Genomic DNA, 18108 nt, shown 5'->3' with positions numbered 1-18108 from the left:
TTACACATTTTAATGGTTGGATGCGGTGCCCGCGCCACTGTCGGCTGCCAACAGGGCGGAAGTTGAAAATCAAAACATTCGCAGACGATAAAAACCAAACAAATCTCGCCTCAGAAGAGCCGTAGGGCGTTTGGACGGTCGGCAGAAGTCCTCGAGACTTTGATGGTGAGTATAGATTCTCTTAAACGTATCCTTAGTAGCTTCTCTGGGTTGTATATGACAAGTCGAAGTATACGAAGCTTGGGGAGGGGGGTAAAATTAAAACGCTTCCCAAAAATATTCTTTATTATATAACGTTAACTGTTACAAGATTTTGCTTGTATAAGGATTATAATGATGCTGTGTCATTTATACGTGAGAACTCACCGAAAAAAAAATGAATTTACAGAAAGAAGCATTGAAAATTATGTTTTTTTGTATTTATGGTAGTTTTGAAAGAACCATTTTTCTATTGTATTGTATTGTATTATAGACAAGATTCTGAGTTGGAATAAAGTAAAGGAAGGTGATAAAAGAAAGAGAAAACAGTAGAAACACCCAGCAGATGTTTCCTGGTCGTGCCACTTTTCTGACACGTCAACACAAAAACTATTGTTAGTGTCTGAAAAGTGGGACAGCCTAAAAAATATGCAACATCTGCTTGTATCATGGGTTTGGCAAATACACTGAAATTGCAAAAAGTTGTACAAATGTATGACCATAGGGAAATATTGATTGAATTTAATAAAGAATTGTTACTTGAGTAATATGTGACAATAGTAATTGTAGAACTTGTATGCACATAGTTTATAGTTTTCAATATGAATACACAGTACACATAATTTCTTTGCAATCTCATACCACATCCTACCACCCATGGCCAAGGTTGACTGGGTCACAACCCTGTCAATCAACTGACACCAAATCTTTGCCCACTCGTATCCAATCCTTGCTGCTTAATAAGATGAGATACAGACACGTACATACAATACAGACACTCGCTAAAGCAGCATTGCCCAAAACAATAGATAACTAGAAAGGTAACATGTTTGCTTTCGCATATTCGCACATTCATGTAACTAGTATATCTGTATGTGACAGGAGTCTAAATCCCTCCTGTTATAAAATTGCAACATAATGTAACCCAACCATGTTACCATGGTAACAGAGAGTCTGGTTCAGGTCATTGACCTTTTTGCAATTGGTTTGTAGAAGAAGTCGGAAACAAAGCAAAAACAATATGTTTTCCTTCGGTTAACATAATGATGACTTTTTCTTGCTCATATTGCAGCTCTCGGCATCATGTTTGCCAAACTGAAGCAGAAGCTAGCGGAGGAGGAGGGGTCAAAGGTCATGCCCCCCGCCGAGGGCCGTAAGAGCTTCGGAATGCCGGGCCACGCCTCTCCAGTAGGGCATGCTGGGAGAGCGGGGAACACTGGAGCCGGGATGTCTCCCAGTAGCAGCCAGACTGACCTGACCAAGGCTGTGGTGAGCATGTCTTAGCTTAAACTAACAGGCACATTTTGTGATAGGCCTAAGAAAAAATATGTTGTGTCTTCTGTTTGCAAGTGACATAAATATTAATTTTTCGAGCTGATCAACCTTTTCTAGCTTAGTAATAAAATGTTGTACAACTGGTTTTCTAACATTGATATTGAAAGAAAAGTGTCCTCATGCAACTTTTTCTTTGTCAAACTGTATTGTATAAGTTGGACAGCACAACATTCAGGGCACGTTGCGAAAAGCACAACATTGGGCACGTTGGTAGATTTGACTAGGTTCTGGCCAGGTTCAATATACAAATGGTTTAGCTTGTCTTGATCATGAAGTTCTGTTTGATTTCATTTACAGACTAAGGATGCTACAAAAGAGGAGGTTTTGACTATGCTGATCAGGAGAACAGACCAAGTCAAGAGACTAGAGGCCAAACTCAACGGTATGTTTCATTCCTTGACTTTCATTAGAATTCTCTATAAGTCTGAGCTTTAATTTTAAAGGTGCTTAAATCTATTGAATTTCAGTGATGGTAATTATGTTTGAATTCCTCCTCAGAAAAAGGAACTTTTTGTTTTGATGTTTATTTGCAGCTACAGGATGTATAAATAGGATGTTTACAGCAGTGATGTTCATCACAAAATGGATTTAATTTCTTTGTTTAATGGTATCATCTATTTCTTAAGTCATAATCTACAATGTTGTAAAGCATTACCATTATACATGACTTTATCATTCAGGTATCCCATGCCTTAAATAGTTAAAAAGATTCGTGAAGAATGATTTTTAAGAAAATAATACAAGTCTAGAGTTTAAATCAATGATTTTTACAATGATCTTTACTTGCACATTCATGGCTATGTGTCCTCAATAACCAACAAACATATAAGCTATGCTATCATTGACTATCATTAATCAAGGAATTGCAAAGAGATGCTTTCTTGTACTTTTTATAAACCAGAATCTGAATTAAACAGTCTTTCTTTTCTTTGCCTTTCCAGAGTACATCTCATCACTGAAAGAAGTGACAAAGGCAAAGGACAAACTTCAACTTGCACTGGAGAACACACAAGACAGTATGTGTACCTTTTGACAAAATATTTATACAGAAACACACAACAAAGTTCAGCTACTCTGGGTACCTTTCAAGACGCACTCTGTCTCTTCTTCAACCCTGTTAAGATCTCATCTTGGAGTTCTCTTGTCACGTGACTAGATGTGATAATCATGTGACAAGAGACAGTCATATACAGGTTTCAGGTAGTGACTGTGATGTCTTCGGACCTGGATAGCCTCCCCAACACCCCTTGCAAACCAATTGAAATCTTGATAATGTGTATGTGTACCTGTATTCTGTGTTTTACTTCTGAGACAGAAGTATTGTTTTGGGTGGTGCAATGCTTACTACTAATAGAAAGAGTTTGCATGGGTCTTGTCCTGAGCAGCAAGGATTGGAAGTGAGTGGGTGAAGATTTGTGTTTAAATTGATTGACAGGGTATTGCCTTTTGCTCTTTCAGGCATGGCAAAAAAGATCCAGGATATGAATGAGAGCTACCAAGCGGAGCGATCCAAGATGGCAGAAAACATGAACTTGGCTTTAGACAAAAAGGACAAGGTGATCACAGAATTCTTCTTCAATAGATTTCTTATAACATAACCCACAATGTTTTAGCTATTATGTACCTTCGTATAAGGAAAATATACTATTTTGCTCCACTTCTTCCTCAAACAAATAAGTTTAAGGTCATTGACCTAGACCAGACAGCTGTCACCATGGTAACTAGTACTGATACTGTTACACTAGTGGACTCCAGGTGGTGTTGGATTACATTATGTAGCAAGTAGGAGGGGGCAAGGAGGTTAACCTCCTTGGAGGGGGCTGGTCAGCATATATAGGAATGTGTGTGAGAAGTTACCACTTCGTTTTCTTTGTATGCCGTAACACTTTCTTTCTATTCCATCTACAGGAAGTCAAAGAAGCCATTGATGCAGTTGAGAAGGTAATGAAATTGTAGAGAAATTGTGAAAGTATTTTACATTACAATGTCACACACACAGATATTAAATGTACTAAATAATACATTCCAATGTATATCATCATGGTTTCACATTTTCCTTCCTTCATCTTTGAAATATGAAAAGAATCAGATTCTAAGCTACAATCCAGTAGAAGAGCTGGTATATGTACAATAGCATGCATAATTAGTGGGTTAGCAACCCTGCCTCTGGACCAAGAGGATAGGAGTTCAAATCCTGGCTGTTTTTACTGTATTTCTACAGCCTAAAAGCATTACTGTATAACTGTCCTTTCTCCAGGAGAAGGCAGCTCTGCAGAAGCAGGTAGCAGCAGCAGCAGAGACCACAGCTAAACTGTACCAGCAGGAGGAGGACAAGGAAGAACTGGAGGGGTTCCAGACACAGGAGCTGGCCAAGGTCAAACATATGGTGAGGTTTGGACTTAAGTTATGGAAAGATTATGACATATTAAACAGAAAGCAACAGGATAAAGAGATAGATTTAGACAATGTTTAGAGTTAGATGTTCAAGGGTTAGGTGTAACAAGTTGTTTGGTGTAATGTAGCCAGCCGTTTGCCTTCGAAGCTGGTGTGTTACAGCAAAGGGTGGCTGTACCGGCTATACAAGTACAGATACAGAAAGGTCTTTAAGTCAAAACCTCTATTGATGACCATTTTGTTTCCCCATAACTGGTAAACCGTCTTTAGGCATAACAGTCCAATTTTGTACATTAAGTACCAGCTGCATATAAAGATCGAACTGTAAGATTTGAACCACTCACACTCGAATAGACCCCTACTCTTTTTATTAGTGCACATGTAAATGCCGTGGGACCTTTATCATGGCTTTAACATGGCTTTATGTCCTATCTGAGAGGAAGACCCTATGATTGTTCTCATTTTCATCTGTCAGGGAGAAAATAGTAGGTGTAAAGTACCATTTTAATGACACAACATGGGCCTGGCAGGGATTCGAACCCAGAACCTTCAGATTCAGAGTCAACATATACATTACATTACCTAACCTACTTGTTTCTGATTTTCTCTCCAACAGTTGCTGAACAGTCAAGAAGAACTGAGCAAGTGCCAAGCAGAGCTGCAGCAGAAGTCAGAGAAGATCACCAGCCTGGAAACACAGGCTGCCGAGGATAGCAGGAAAACACAGCAGGCTGAAGCTGAAGTAACCAGGCTAAAAGAAGACCTGGAGACTTTGAGAAAAGAAAGGTTTGGAATAAACCCTTAATATATAGTTTATTTGGTCCTTGTTTGCTGCGCTCACTCGGTGGCTTCATTCAGTGGTTACACCATATTCACCTCGGGGCGGGTCATTAACCCTTAATTCACAGATGCCCAGAACACTCCCCAGAAGTCTTTAATGTCTGAATTCTTGTTTACAGAGACACTTGTAAGTTGGAGAATAAGAAACTTGATGAGTTGGCCAGGACAGTAGAAGACAATCATGCCACACTTGAGGACAATCTACAATCTCTTAACAAACAGTTACAGGAAGTAAGTATGATTTTAACTTCTTAAACACTATTGTTACTTTAAACTCTTATAATTTCCTGATTTTGGTCCTTGTAGTATGCCCAATGATTTTGTTTATCAAACTAACACTCATTCTCAATTTGGAAAGTACTACTACTAAAACAAGAAACATAAATTTAATTTGCTGGTTCTTAAAGATTTTTCTAGGAAATCAATGAAGTGAGTAAGTGAGTGGGCAAAATAAACTAAACCGGCCTAGATATTAGATTCTGAACTTTTGAAAAAAAAACACTCCATTAATATTAATGGTCAGGAATAACAATAAGAACTGGGAAGATGCTGGGCTAAATTTTTCTATTCTGTTGGGGTCAAAATATTTTGGAGTTGATTCACAACATGAAAGTATACTTTTTTTAGTGCAAATTGGGAAAAAAAAATGAATCGGGCAAGTCAAGGAACCATCAAATTAAATTTGTGTGGCCTTATGTTGGAATTTGTGATAATATCTGACTGCAAAACGGTAATTGTATCTTGTCATTTTTTAACCTGGTGGGCTAATCATACAGGTAATCATGCATTGGGTATTTTCTATCTTTAAAACACACACACATAAGCCTTATATTTCTCACGGGTGTGTCTTGCTGGTTTGGTACTCATTTCTCGTGTGTCTTGCTGGTTCGGTTCTCAGCAAGTAGCCAACTTCTCCAGTCTCCAGCGTGTGCACAATGAACTCAAAGACGACTACGACGCTCTTAAGAGAACTAATGACGTTTTCAAACATAAGGTGATATTTCAGTACTTTTGCTTGCTGTATCACCCATTGTCTGCCCTTGCTGTATCTTCCCAACACCCAGTCTCACTTCTCTAGCATTTTCACAGAATGTATGTACTGTGCATGCACGACTAGTACTTTCCAATTGGCAGGACATATCCTTTAAAGTTGTATTATTTTCTTTATTTCTGGATAACATTCCATCTGTAGTTTTCAATTATGTTGTGTTGGAAAAGGTATCAACTGCATTACAGGCAAAATTCTGCTAACCAAACATTAAAAAAAAAAACTGTGAAAAATCCAGGTTTCACACAGGTTCACATACATTCTGCTGGCTCGCTTTGTAACACTACCCTCTGGCAATTTCACTTGCATGGAACTTTGATATTATTGATATAATCGCATGATTATTAATTTAATTGGTAATAATGCATGCATATGAAGTAAAAAAAAGTAACTTTAACCTGTAATTCTGCAACTTAACATCACATTTAAAAAAAGTTATCATCATGGTAATTATTTTCTACTGTCCATGTAAGCTGTAAAATTCAAGGCTTGAAAATTCAATCATCAATCCTTTCGCAAAAGTCAGGCAGCATGATGTGAATAAAAACACTTTCACTATAATAATGTCACAAAATATCTGAGTGATTTGAGCATTAGGCTATTAACTGTCTTATCCTCTTCCTGAATTCCCCCCTATGTGTGAGTGCAAGCTTCTGCAACTTGTGAATGTGCTTGTCATGTATCTTTTTGTCCAATGCTAGTAGCACTATACTAAAAATTAGAGTAGCACAATGAATCAGTCCAATTATAGATGATAATGATAAAAATCTTACAACATTGAAACTGAAATGTCATAATATAACTATAAGAATCTTGGGAAAAACTAATCTGAACATTGAAAATTTTCATGTACAGGATCATTGTGTACAGTTGAATATTGATGATAAGTTAATTTACGTTGTATAAGCTGGATAACAATCCATCATTATGTAGCAAGTGGCAGGACAGACTCTGAGATAGAGGGGCTGGTCACCATATATACATGTACATGTATGTACTGAATATAAGTTTTACCTTTTCCCCAGTGTGAAACCCAGTTGGAGGAGAAGGATAATGAAATCCAGCACCTCCAGGAGAAAGTGTCCACCTTAAACAGGAGACAGGACCAAGAGGACATGTCTGGGGATGAAAAACTACAGGCTCTCATCGAGGAGGTGGGTTTGTTTGTTTGTTTGTAAAACCGTCTTTATGTAACACACCAGTTTTGTGTACAGTACAAGCTTTAAGACCGGATTGTAAGGCTTGGTGCATTCAATTCACAATAAAAATGATCCCTACTTTTTTATAACTGTGGTGGGATCTTTTACATGTGGCTCTCCTCAAACATGGGACCTCTGTCTTTACTTCATTTTCCCATCTGAGAGGACATCCTTAAATGAAGCTAGGTACTCATTTGCACCAGAGTCGAGTATTAGGGAAACAGAGTGTAGACAGTCACTGTAGAGTGACTTTCTCAGAGCACATGTGGCTCTCCTCAAACATGGGACCTCTGTCTTTACTTCATTTTTCCATCCGAGAAGACAATCCTAACTGAAGCTAGGTGCTTATTTGCACCTGAGCCAAGTACTAGGGAAATTTATAGATGTAGTGACTTTCCCTGGGGCACAACATTGGCGTCTGCTAGGGCTTCGAACCAAGAACCTTTAGATTTTATGTCAACAACCATAACTACAAGACTGTCTTGCCACCTCAGGAAATGGAACAAAGAAGGGAGGAAGAAAGAAAGGGATGTGCATGTTCATGTACATGCACTAGCTAATTGTCTACCCAATTACCTCTGTGTTGTTTATGTACATGGTTGATGTTGTACAATGTACTGGCACTTACTCAATGTTATCAGTAGTTTCTTACTTTGGTTTTGTTTCTCACTTTGGTTTTGTTTCTCACTTTGGTTTTGTTTCTCACTTTGTTTTGTGTATTTCTTCAGAGAACACAGCTGGAGTTGAGACTGGAGGAGGCTCGTCAGCAGCTAACAGACATCAAGAGTAACTGGAGTGAGAAAATCAACAGTCTGGAACTACAGGTCAATACAGTCATTTTGCTCATCAACTACATCTACAATCATCACTGTAGTATTCTTATTACTAACAGTAATAGTTATGTTCGCCTTCAAAATTTGCAGAAGGAAAATATATTCTATTATTATAATAATATATTATATTGCTCTGTTTCTTCTTCCTCTTCTTCTTCCGTTCCAAACTTAATGACCTGGACCAGACGGCTGTTATCATGGTAACTGGTGTTGTAGCAGACACCCTGTGGTGTTGGATACATTATGATTGTAGCAAGTTACAGGACAGAGTTGGAGGGGCTGGTCACCTTATAAATGTGTTTAAGGAAACAAAGCAGAGCAGTAGTTTGACCGGCTACACCAATGCGAATATTAACATCATGTATTTGCTTTGCAAATGTTACCTTCTAGTTTTATAATGTTTAGAAATAATAACATACTAAGTTCTAAGTGTCTTTTTACCTCTGAAGAGATCTGTCAGAGTTGTTGATATTTTGCTACCTGTGTCTGTAGATTGCCAACCTGAATAGCAAGATGGCAGAGGACAGCGCAGAATTAACAAGAAGTGAGAAAGAAGCAGAATCACAAAGAACTGCTTTCCAAAAGAAGGTAAATCTTGATACTGATACTAGTAGTACGTTCCAATTTGGCCTCGATTTGTTTTTTCATTGAGTATGGAAGCTGTATATTTTGAATACTGTAATCCAAAAACATGTTTTGTAATTCTTTTTCAGGTGTCTGAGTTGGAAAGTAAACTACGGGAGTCAGAAAAGCAGGCAGCAGACAACGACAGATTAGCCAATGAGAGACAAGAACAGATAGATCAACAGGTAATCAATGTGTTGAGCATATTAACAATGTGATGTTGAACTAGAAACATTTAGTAACATTAAGTTTGCAAAGCAAATGCGCAATGTTAACCTTCGCATATGGTCTGCTCTTAGACTGTTGATTCTTACACATTCAAGCACATTCATATATATTGTCACAGTGATAGGAGTCTAAATCCCTCCTGCTATAAAACTGCAACATGTTGTAACCCAACACAAGTTTCAGGTCATTGACCTAATTTGTTCGTAGGCAAAGAGGAAGAAACTGAGCAAAAACAATGTTTTCTTTCTGTAAACATAAATATTGAAAGCTATTTAGCCTAGCTGTAGTACGAATCAGAACCTGTTATGGTTGCCCTGCAGTGTTCGAAATACCTGTCTGCAGTCTGCAATCTGCAGATAGATTTTCAAGATTGCAGAAGAAAAATTTATACAATCTGCAATTTTGCAGAAGGAAAATAGGCTCCAGATTCAATAGTTTTCAATCTAGCAAACTAGAATTCTCTCGCCCCAAGGACAGACAACACTTTATTTTAAGCTCCTGTTTTAAAAGAACAGGAGCTTCTTCACTAATTTACATCATCCTTGTCTTGACTAATGTCTATCTTTTGTTTCCCTTTGGACTTCCAAAAATTTGTCTTCACTAATTTGCATATTAATGGTTTGAGAAGTTTGTAGTAATAGTAAAATACTAGTATGAAGGCTTGTGTATTTGCAGAAAGTATTTTCAAATTGCAGAACAAAATTTTGACTCTTCTGCAATATTGCAGAGCACTGAAAAAAAGTATTTCGACCACTGCCCTGATAAAGGTAACAAAAAAATGAACATTAAAATAAAAAATGATCCCGCCAACCTTATGAAATTATTTATGGGTGATTATTGTTTGCAGAAAACACAACACAGCACAGAACTGAGCAGGGTCCAACAACAGGCTGCCGACACACAGAGGCACCTACAGGACAAGGTCAACTCTCTGGAACAGAAGGTCACAGAACTGGAGACCGCCAGAGAATTTGACAAGACTAACTCACAACACAAACTGGTCAGTAGTTTTCAGTTTTGAAACTTACCATGCTGGAAAATAGATCGCCGTTCTGTAAAATGACATTTTGTGTCAAGGAGTTTAGTTTTCTGTTTTTTCTCATTTCAGACCCAGTTAGAAAACCTGAAAGAAGAGTATCTAGAAAAAGAGCTAGAAGTGGAACATCAAATGAGCAGGCTGGAGGAGGAGAAAGAACAGCTCAAGGTCAGTTGGGGTCATGGGCCTCGGGTACTGCCATGTGAAGAGATTTTAAATCTTTGACACTAGCAGACAATTGAAATCAACTGTACATGTGCTTACAGTAACTGTAAAAGTAACCTAAATCAACAGTAGTTTTTGGCAACACCTCAGTGTTAGAGTCATTTATACAGTATTTTAAATTTTGTTCCACTAAGTCTTGTATGATATGGTAAAGTTGTTAGCCGTTTGAGATGGAGTATTATCAATGCTGATACATGTATCTTATACATAGGTGGAGGTAAGCAGGCATGAGAAGGAGAACTTACAGCTGGCTCATGCTTTGGAAGATGCCAAGATTTTAGCGGAGGACCTTAAGAAACAAGTAAGTTGGCAGTTTGTACAAAAGTTCATTTGAGTTGGAACAATTGAACCATTCTTCTACTTATTGAAATTGGAAACATCCGTGTCTGCCCAATTGATTTACTTAAAAATTCATTGATCACACAGTGTATTTGTTAGGTTTACCTTTACTGTGACATTTTTAGGTGCATTCAAGCATAGAATTTTTGTTTTTATTTTTTATGCAGATGTCATCAAAGGAGGAGGAATTGTCTTCCCTGAAAGATCAGGTTACTGAAATGGAAACTACAACAACTGAGACTGAAGATGAGCTAAGGGATGTTTCAAAGGGTAAATGCTGCTGGAGTCCTTATTATTGTTTTTCCTCTGTTTCCTCTTCTTCTTCGCCAAACCAATAAAGTCAATGACTTGAATCAGACGTCTGTCACCATGGTAACTGGTGTTGGGTTACATCATGTTGCAATTTTATAGCAGGAGGGATTTAGACTCCTGACTATATACATGTATATGAATGTGTTTGAGTGAGAATTAACAGAGCAGACCATATGCAAAGGTAAACATTATGCTTTGCTTTTTTTTTTTTAAATCCAACATGTAATCACCAGACGTAGTTACGGCACACTCAAGTTTTTTCAACTTATATCAATGCCGCCACCAACACAGGGGACAAATACATGACAGGACAATACTCATTTTCACTTGAGCAAAGTGAGGACAGTCGTGTTAAGTGCCTTTCCCAAGGGCACGAGATCGGTGGCATGTCAGGACTCGAACCTGGGACCTCTAGGTTCCGAGTCGCGCACTCTGCCGCTACACTACACGAGCCCACTAAAGCAAATGTTCTAGTTGGATCTTAAATTTGACAATTTGTATTTTCCCAGAGCGTGACCACCTGCGTTACCTGGTGTCGAGCCTGGAGCTGGAGAATAACGTGATCCCTGACCTCCAGCAGCGCCTGGAGGACCTGGAGCTGCAGACAGACAGACAACACACCACCATCAGGGACCAGGAGACCACCATCACGTCCCTGGGGGAGACCCTCGCTGTCAGGGAGGCAGAACTGTCCGAGGCACAGGAGCAGGTCAGGGCAGATTGTGTACAGTCAAACTTGTCACCACTTTAAGGTTTTGAAGGAGAAAAGTGTTTTTAATATTAACCCTTGTCCTGCTGGCATTCCTGGCACAATTTTTTAAAATAATTTCATGTCTTAATTAGATCATAGCCCCCCATTTTCTTTTGCCCTGCAGTGGCATAGTTACTTCCACATTTGTTGCGTTTCGCTGCGGTGTGATGCGTTGCACGAGAAATACCCCCAAATCGTACCTATACAGGGTGTTATATAGATGGTACTGTATGTGCCGCGCGACATATGTTGCGCACAGCAGGACAAGGGTTTTAAGATTCCTGTTAAATGAGAATAATCCTCTACTATAAGAATAGATTGTTATGTTTACTGAAGGAAAACATATTGTTTTTGCTCAGTTTCTTCTTCTTCAGACTCCAAACAAATAAGGTCAATGACCTGAACAAGACGTCTGTCACCATGGTAACTAGTGTTGGGTTACATCATGTTGCAATTTTATAGCAGGAGGGATTTAGACTCCTATGTATAAATGTGTTTGAGTAAGAATTTACAGAGCAGACCTTAGGTGAAGGTAAACATTATGCATTTGCTATGCAAATGTTACCTTTAAGTTAAAAAAGTTTATAGTTACACTGGAATCCAGTTTGTTTCATCAAATTTACAAAAGATGGTTCAGACAATGTTTGTTACGTACATGTTAGTAACTAACTAGTGTTGTGTATTTTCTGGACCAGTTGAGAAGTCTTGAAGATGCTGCTGAGACAGAGAGAAGGAGAAGAGAAGACAGGAAGGATGTCTGTGTGTCCACAGCAGACGATGAAGAGGGGAGGGAAGAAGACCCCAAGGTAATCTCTTTATGTATAATCTTTAAGGACATTTTTATATATAGACTATTTGTAACAAAATTTGAAACTTGTGTTTATACAAGAGTTGTAAACATATTGCTTTAATTTGCTTTCCAGGTCCTGGAATTGAGAAAAGAAGTTACAGATCTAGAGGAACAGTTAGCAGATAAAAATAAGGTGAGCTGATACTACATTAAATTTTTCTGTATTTTTGAAAGTTGAGTCTGTGCAAAACTCAGAAATGTTACTGTACAGTAGTAGAGATATCTTGATGGAGAAAAAATAGACTGCATTATATTTTGCTGTTGTATGTAAATCTTTAGTTTCCAAAATTGTACATTGTAAATAATTTCAGTTTTGCCTTTATCTTCTAGACAATAAAGATGCAGCAGCAAAGATTAGGAGACCTTAAGAAAACACTACAGAGAGAATTGGTAAGTACATTTTATATATAGTCATACTTGGAGTTCAATACTACATATTGGCTTTTCATACTTCAACACTCAACTTTAATACAGTAACTGTAACGGTGATTGAAAAGAAAGTGGTACAAATTTCATCAGATTCTGATTCAATAGGCTTTGGCATAAAAAACATTAAACCTCAAGATTATGTTTACTGAAGGAAAACATATTTATGGGTTCACCACACCACGAAGTGGTGTGGTGAAACCATATTGCTTTTTCTGATGTTTCTCCTCCTCCTCCTTCTCCTGCCATTTTTTAAATGGATTCAGCTTCTTCATTTTAGGGCCTAAGGTCCTGAAATTTGGTATGGAGGTACAGTGGGCAAATACCCCTAGGCGTTTTTTAAATTATTGTGATACAGGCTTTTAGAATGGTTTTATTTGAGTTTTTTGGCTGTGTTATAGCAAATGTATTACTGTGTTAGTTTGCCTTGTTTACCACGTTTGGGCATGAGTCATCACAATGGAATGCAGGGCATCAACCAATAGGCATGCAGCTTTCCTCTATACTTCTTGCTGATTGGCTGTTGGGATTTAACTTGATTAACACCTGCACAGAAGCATTTCCATACTGACAGTATGTCTGTATTCAAGTGTTTTGGTAGGTATTTCAAGCTTTCCTGCTCCAGCATTGGAATGCCGGGCATGGACGTTTTTTTTTTATTTTGAAAATCAACAGTTTGCATTATGCAATTAAAAATCCTAACCAATAAAGTAGGGAATAGCTATCCAACTGTTGTTTTAGTTGTATTTTACTTCATATTATAGTTATATCAATGTAAATCATTGTTTTCCCTTGTGTTTCTCATTCTTTCCCTGCCATGTGGTAAAATGTGGTGAACCCATCGCTGTATTTGCTCCAAAGCAAATATTGGCCTTTCTAGTGTTTTTGTTCTGTTTCTTCTTCTTCCGTTCCAAACAAATAAGGTCATTGACCTGAACCAAATGGCTGTCACCATGGTAACTAGTGTTGGGTTACATCATGTTGCAATTTTGAGGGATTTAGACTCCTGTCACCAGATATTTGATTGTGTTTGTTATGAGTAACAATTAACAGAGCAGGCCATATGCAAAGATAATCATTATAATATGCATTTGCTTTGTAAATGTTACTACATGTAGTTTCCTCTTTGTTCCTTGTAGAAAATCACCCCAGTGGACGGGGATACTCCAGAGCTCCGAGACCTTCCCAAGGAGCGAGATCTCCCAACAGTACCTCCCGGCGCGATGGCCGGTGCTGCCATGGCAACGGTCAAGCCGTTCCCGTCCCACCCCAACCTGGGCATGCCCGACCCACTCATGCCTGCCGTCATGGACATAGACGAGAACGAGATCAACTTCAGGTACCTCAAACATGTGGTCCTGAGGTTTGTGGCCAGCAGGGACCATGAGGTAAGCAAGAAAGGTAGTAGGTGTAGTTGTAGTAGTTAGTAGTAGTAGTAGTAGTAGCAGTAGCAGTAGTAGTAGTAGTAGCACTGTGGTACATTGTGGTAGTCTGTAGTAGTAGTAGTAGTTACTGTTACAGTAGTTAGTAGTAGTGTAGTAGTAGACTGTAGTACTCACTCAGTAGTAGCAATAGTAGAATGTAGTCAGTAGATAGCGCTAGTTAGTAGTAATAATTACTGTTAGTAGTAGCAGTAGTAGTTACTGTAGTAGTAGTGCAGTGGTACATTGTAGTAGTACACACTGTAGTAGTAGTATTGTAGTAGTATTAGTGGTGGTGGTGGTAGTAGTAGTATGTTGTAGTGTTTGTAGTAGCTAGTTCTGGGGAGGGCCAAAAAAAAAGTTTCTTCCCCCACTGCATGTTTTTCTATCATTTAGTAGTTGTAATGTTCTCTATTGCCGTTATATATTATGTGAATAAATAATACACAATAAACAAAAACAGGCATACCAGCTGGTGAGGGCCGTGTCCATGCTTCTGAAGTTCACTCCTGAGGAAGAGAGGATGGTCAAGGACATGATCCAGTACAAGGTCAGTGGAAGGGCAAAGGTCATGGGTCATGTATAAAAGAATCATCATTTAATTTTTAAGTATTGCACCTACCTTGAAGCCCTTACTAGTAGTCTGCCTAAAGATTGTCACAATAATAAAATTTTGATGTTATATATTTGATAAAAAAGTGCTCTTCATGAAGGAACAAGAAGAACATAAAAGATTTATGTTGCATTGTCAAGTTCAGCAATAGTAGATTTTATGACAGCCTTTGACTATCGTCGCAACAATGTTTTATGTGTTAAGAACATGGGATGAACATGATTGTATTGAGTGCAGACCTCTGCATGTGAAACTTTTGCAGTGGTTATAATTCCACTGTTTTAACAGTAACCTCTCCACCACAAATTTGTTTACCTTTTATGACCACTGGAACTGTTGTACAGATTCATGTCAAGCATGAATTTCTAACAAGTTAACTTCTATTTCCCTCTTACTGTGAAATGAAAGCACAGCAAAAAGTTCCACAATTTACATTTTCATACAATATTCTTTTTTTCCAGATGTCGTGGTTTGGCACAAAACCAACAGCTGTCATCAGACCTTCTGTCATTTCTGGCGGCTCTCCCAAGTCACCCAACTTTTCATAGTTACCAGTGAGGTCTTTCAATCTTCACAACTTTACTTTTTTTTCTTTGTTCCAGCAATTTTTTTTACATAAACTGTCAGACAGCAAAATTAAACATAGCCAAACGTTTTGCCATCAACCTGGTAGGAGACAGTGAACGTATTTATTTCCCTTTTTATTACTTCTAGAAGTATTGTTTTGGGTGACACTAATTTATGTGTAGGTTTGTATGTTTGGCTTCCAAAGTAAAAGGGTGGAGATTGGGTTTCACTTGATTGACAGGGTTTGACCTGGTATGCCCTGGTTTCAAGGATGTGGTTGCCAGGAATGTATGAAACGTAAACTACAGTGTAATAATGGAGTGAGTTTTGTCATGAAGTTGAATTTATGAAGTTGTTTTTTTGGAGCATCAGACCATTTTACTGGCTGCTGAAAGGGTATGTGACTTGAGTACAGAAAACTCCAGATAGTTAAAAGTCTGTAAATAATTTGTAAAACGTTTAACTAAAAGAATTAAAAGACTGGTGAATAAAGAGCTTCTTTCATACATGTACATACAACGTCATGTGCAACTAACTACAATGTAGATAATGTTATATTAAGACATGGAAGGCAAAAATTCTGAGACTATTTCTTGTTCTTGAAACTTTGGTGCCATGATCAGATATTGACATGTAAGACTTCTTTAAACTAATTAAAGTTAGATGAGCCAAAACCTCTTTCCATTGAAATGGAAAAAGAAGATTAAGATTTGGTTCCTGAAACATTTGTACATGTGCTTTTTCTTGTATGCCATGCTATTGGCATACAATAAATTGATAAAATATGTGAGGGTTCACTAACCTACATTTGTAAGTGGGAAGAATTCTGTGGGTATTGTTTTTTTTGGGGGGGGGGAGAGGGAGAGGACAATAAAGTTACCTCAGGGATACACAGTTGAGTACATTTCTTAGGTTTAAACTTACTCAGTAGAACTTTCTCATGTATAGACAATATAGTTCATGAACCCATAGCTCTTGAACCCTATCCCCACTGACATGTGAAAGCAATGTTAAGATTAGGTTATTACGCTTCCTTTTTTTGTCAAATACAGCTCAAAAATGTTTCCTAAATTTTACCCCAAAGTTTACCCCAAAAGTGTAATACTCTTTTGAAAAGACCATGACAGTATGACAGTACTCAGTCTGTTATTATTTGAGGCAATTGTTATACTATTAGATAGATTACTAGTATGACATGAACTATCCCACTTGTAGGTAAATATTTAATGTTAATGTTAATGTTAGGTCATGAATTTTCATGCTTTTAAAGTATGTGTGTTCTATATTAGAGAACCAGTGCAATATTGATATGATAGAAATCTGTTTCCTTTGTATTGTATCTCGATGTATTCAAGACACTTTGACAAAGACAAACTTTTTGACAACTTCTAATACTAACAATGTATTTCAATATATCAGCTGCCTTGGGAAAAATGGATCTTGTACATGTACATGTACTATCCAGAGTAAAAAACCTTGAAATGTTCTTTCTTAGGTTTTCTATCAATTAATAACATTGACCACTCTGACCAAAATGACTTTGTAGGAAAAGTACTTCCTGACAATTGTAACATTTTGTAACTAAACATAGTCATGTACATCTATATGTAAATCTGATTTAATGGATATTAGTAGACTCTGGCTTACTTTGACATTCTGGGAAAGTATGATTTTTCCCCACTGATCTAGGAGTAAGCTTGTTTTCAAGTACAAATGTACTACCGATAGTGGTTATTTAATTTGTTGGTAACATAAACTATTTCCCTTTTCAGAATGTCAAAAACAGTACAAATTTGGTGATTAGATAGCCAACAGTTCGGAGAAAATTCCTATGTTACAGCACATCTTAAAGCATTTGTAAGAGAAGAAACAGAACCTTTACACATTGTCTAAGGCGTACATGTACTTAAAGAATGGATTTCTGTAGTGAATTCTATGAAGAGGTCATGTTTGTACATATATTTAAGAGGGGTAAATATGTAATGTTACCATCAATGTTCTGAGGAGTTAAAATTGAAATTTCTGTCATTCTTATCTATATTTCCATTGAATAAAACTCAATATTACATGGTTATTAGATGCCTCATGGATGCTTCTTTTGAACACTTTTATATCGCCATACTGTCCCAAATTATGAAAATGTATTTTCAAGAAGCTGTGTCAATATTAACATAATTACTGTCCCCTCTTTTGTCAAGTATACATTTTGTATTTTCAAATACCGTGGGTATGTAGTGTCACTAAAATTATTTATGGGCTTCTCTTTCTGTTTTTTTTTTCAATTTTCACTCCATGCCATAGATATTTTACAATGTCTTAGCCCGGCCTCCTGCACCCATTGAACAGTATGGCAGTCAGTTGCAGACGGAACCAAGAGGTCCCGGGTTCGAATCGTGCTGTCACCAACCCTTGGGAAAGGCACATGACTTTCCTCACTTTGCTCAGGTGAAAATGAGTATGGCAGAATGATCATGTTCGTGGGCATTTAAGGAAAACTAACTAAACCAACTGGAAGTACGTATTGAATATTTCTGGAAAAATTCAAAAATTTCACTGTACAACTAAGTAACTCTACTAACTACTACAAAACTGTATTACCATAATAAATTATACCCTGGGAGCCAACAGTGATTGGGCTTGTGCCTTCTCTGGCCAAAGGGAGTATGGTGTGGGGCCAGGGTCTGGCACCCAGGCTACTGTTGTGTGTGATAAAAACAACAAAGAAGACAACACACTACATTGTGGAACAGGAAAAGCACCAGTGTATTCCAGCCAACCTTAGAACCAACAGCAGTCTGTAGTTTGTAGGAATGTTCAACCCATAGCATTACCTTTAACTAGACCTAACATTCAAATGTAGAGGTGATAT

The 18108-nt window shown here is 37.7% G+C and overlaps 1 protein-coding gene across 2 annotated transcripts; it reads left to right on the top strand.

Moving 5' to 3' along the window:
- Nucleotides 1-36: 36 nt before the first annotated feature.
- LOC109482602 (golgin subfamily A member 1-like) lies at nt 37-15966 on the top strand. Of its 2 annotated transcripts, XM_019785392.1 has the most exons (25): nt 37-165; nt 1271-1467; nt 1831-1915; nt 2475-2549; nt 2992-3089; nt 3442-3474; nt 3791-3919; nt 4544-4713; nt 4887-4998; nt 5666-5761; nt 6841-6969; nt 7743-7838; nt 8340-8435; nt 8561-8656; nt 9547-9699; nt 9808-9903; nt 10172-10261; nt 10467-10569; nt 11121-11320; nt 12058-12168; nt 12286-12345; nt 12543-12602; nt 13778-14026; nt 14523-14609; nt 15134-15966. In XM_019785392.1, exons 2-25 carry the CDS (start codon nt 1282-1284, stop codon nt 15218-15220), a joined length of 2697 nt encoding a protein of 898 aa, XP_019640951.1. In that variant the 5' UTR covers nt 37-165; nt 1271-1281; the 3' UTR covers nt 15221-15966. The 2 variants fall into 2 exon arrangements, with proteins under 2 accessions (XP_019640951.1, XP_019640952.1); XM_019785393.1 differs by lacking the exon at nt 5666-5761 and having other exon boundaries at nt 15134-15272.
- Nucleotides 15967-18108: the final 2142 nt, after the last annotated feature.

This window comes from Branchiostoma belcheri, unplaced genomic scaffold, assembly GCF_001625305.1.
Source record: "Branchiostoma belcheri isolate BF01 breed outbred unplaced genomic scaffold, Haploidv18h27 scaffold6, whole genome shotgun sequence".
Classification (NCBI taxonomy): Eukaryota; Metazoa; Chordata; class Leptocardii; order Amphioxiformes; family Branchiostomatidae; genus Branchiostoma; species Branchiostoma belcheri.
The sequence above is the reverse complement of the archived record's forward strand: the minus strand, read 5'-3'. Positions and strand labels throughout refer to the sequence as shown.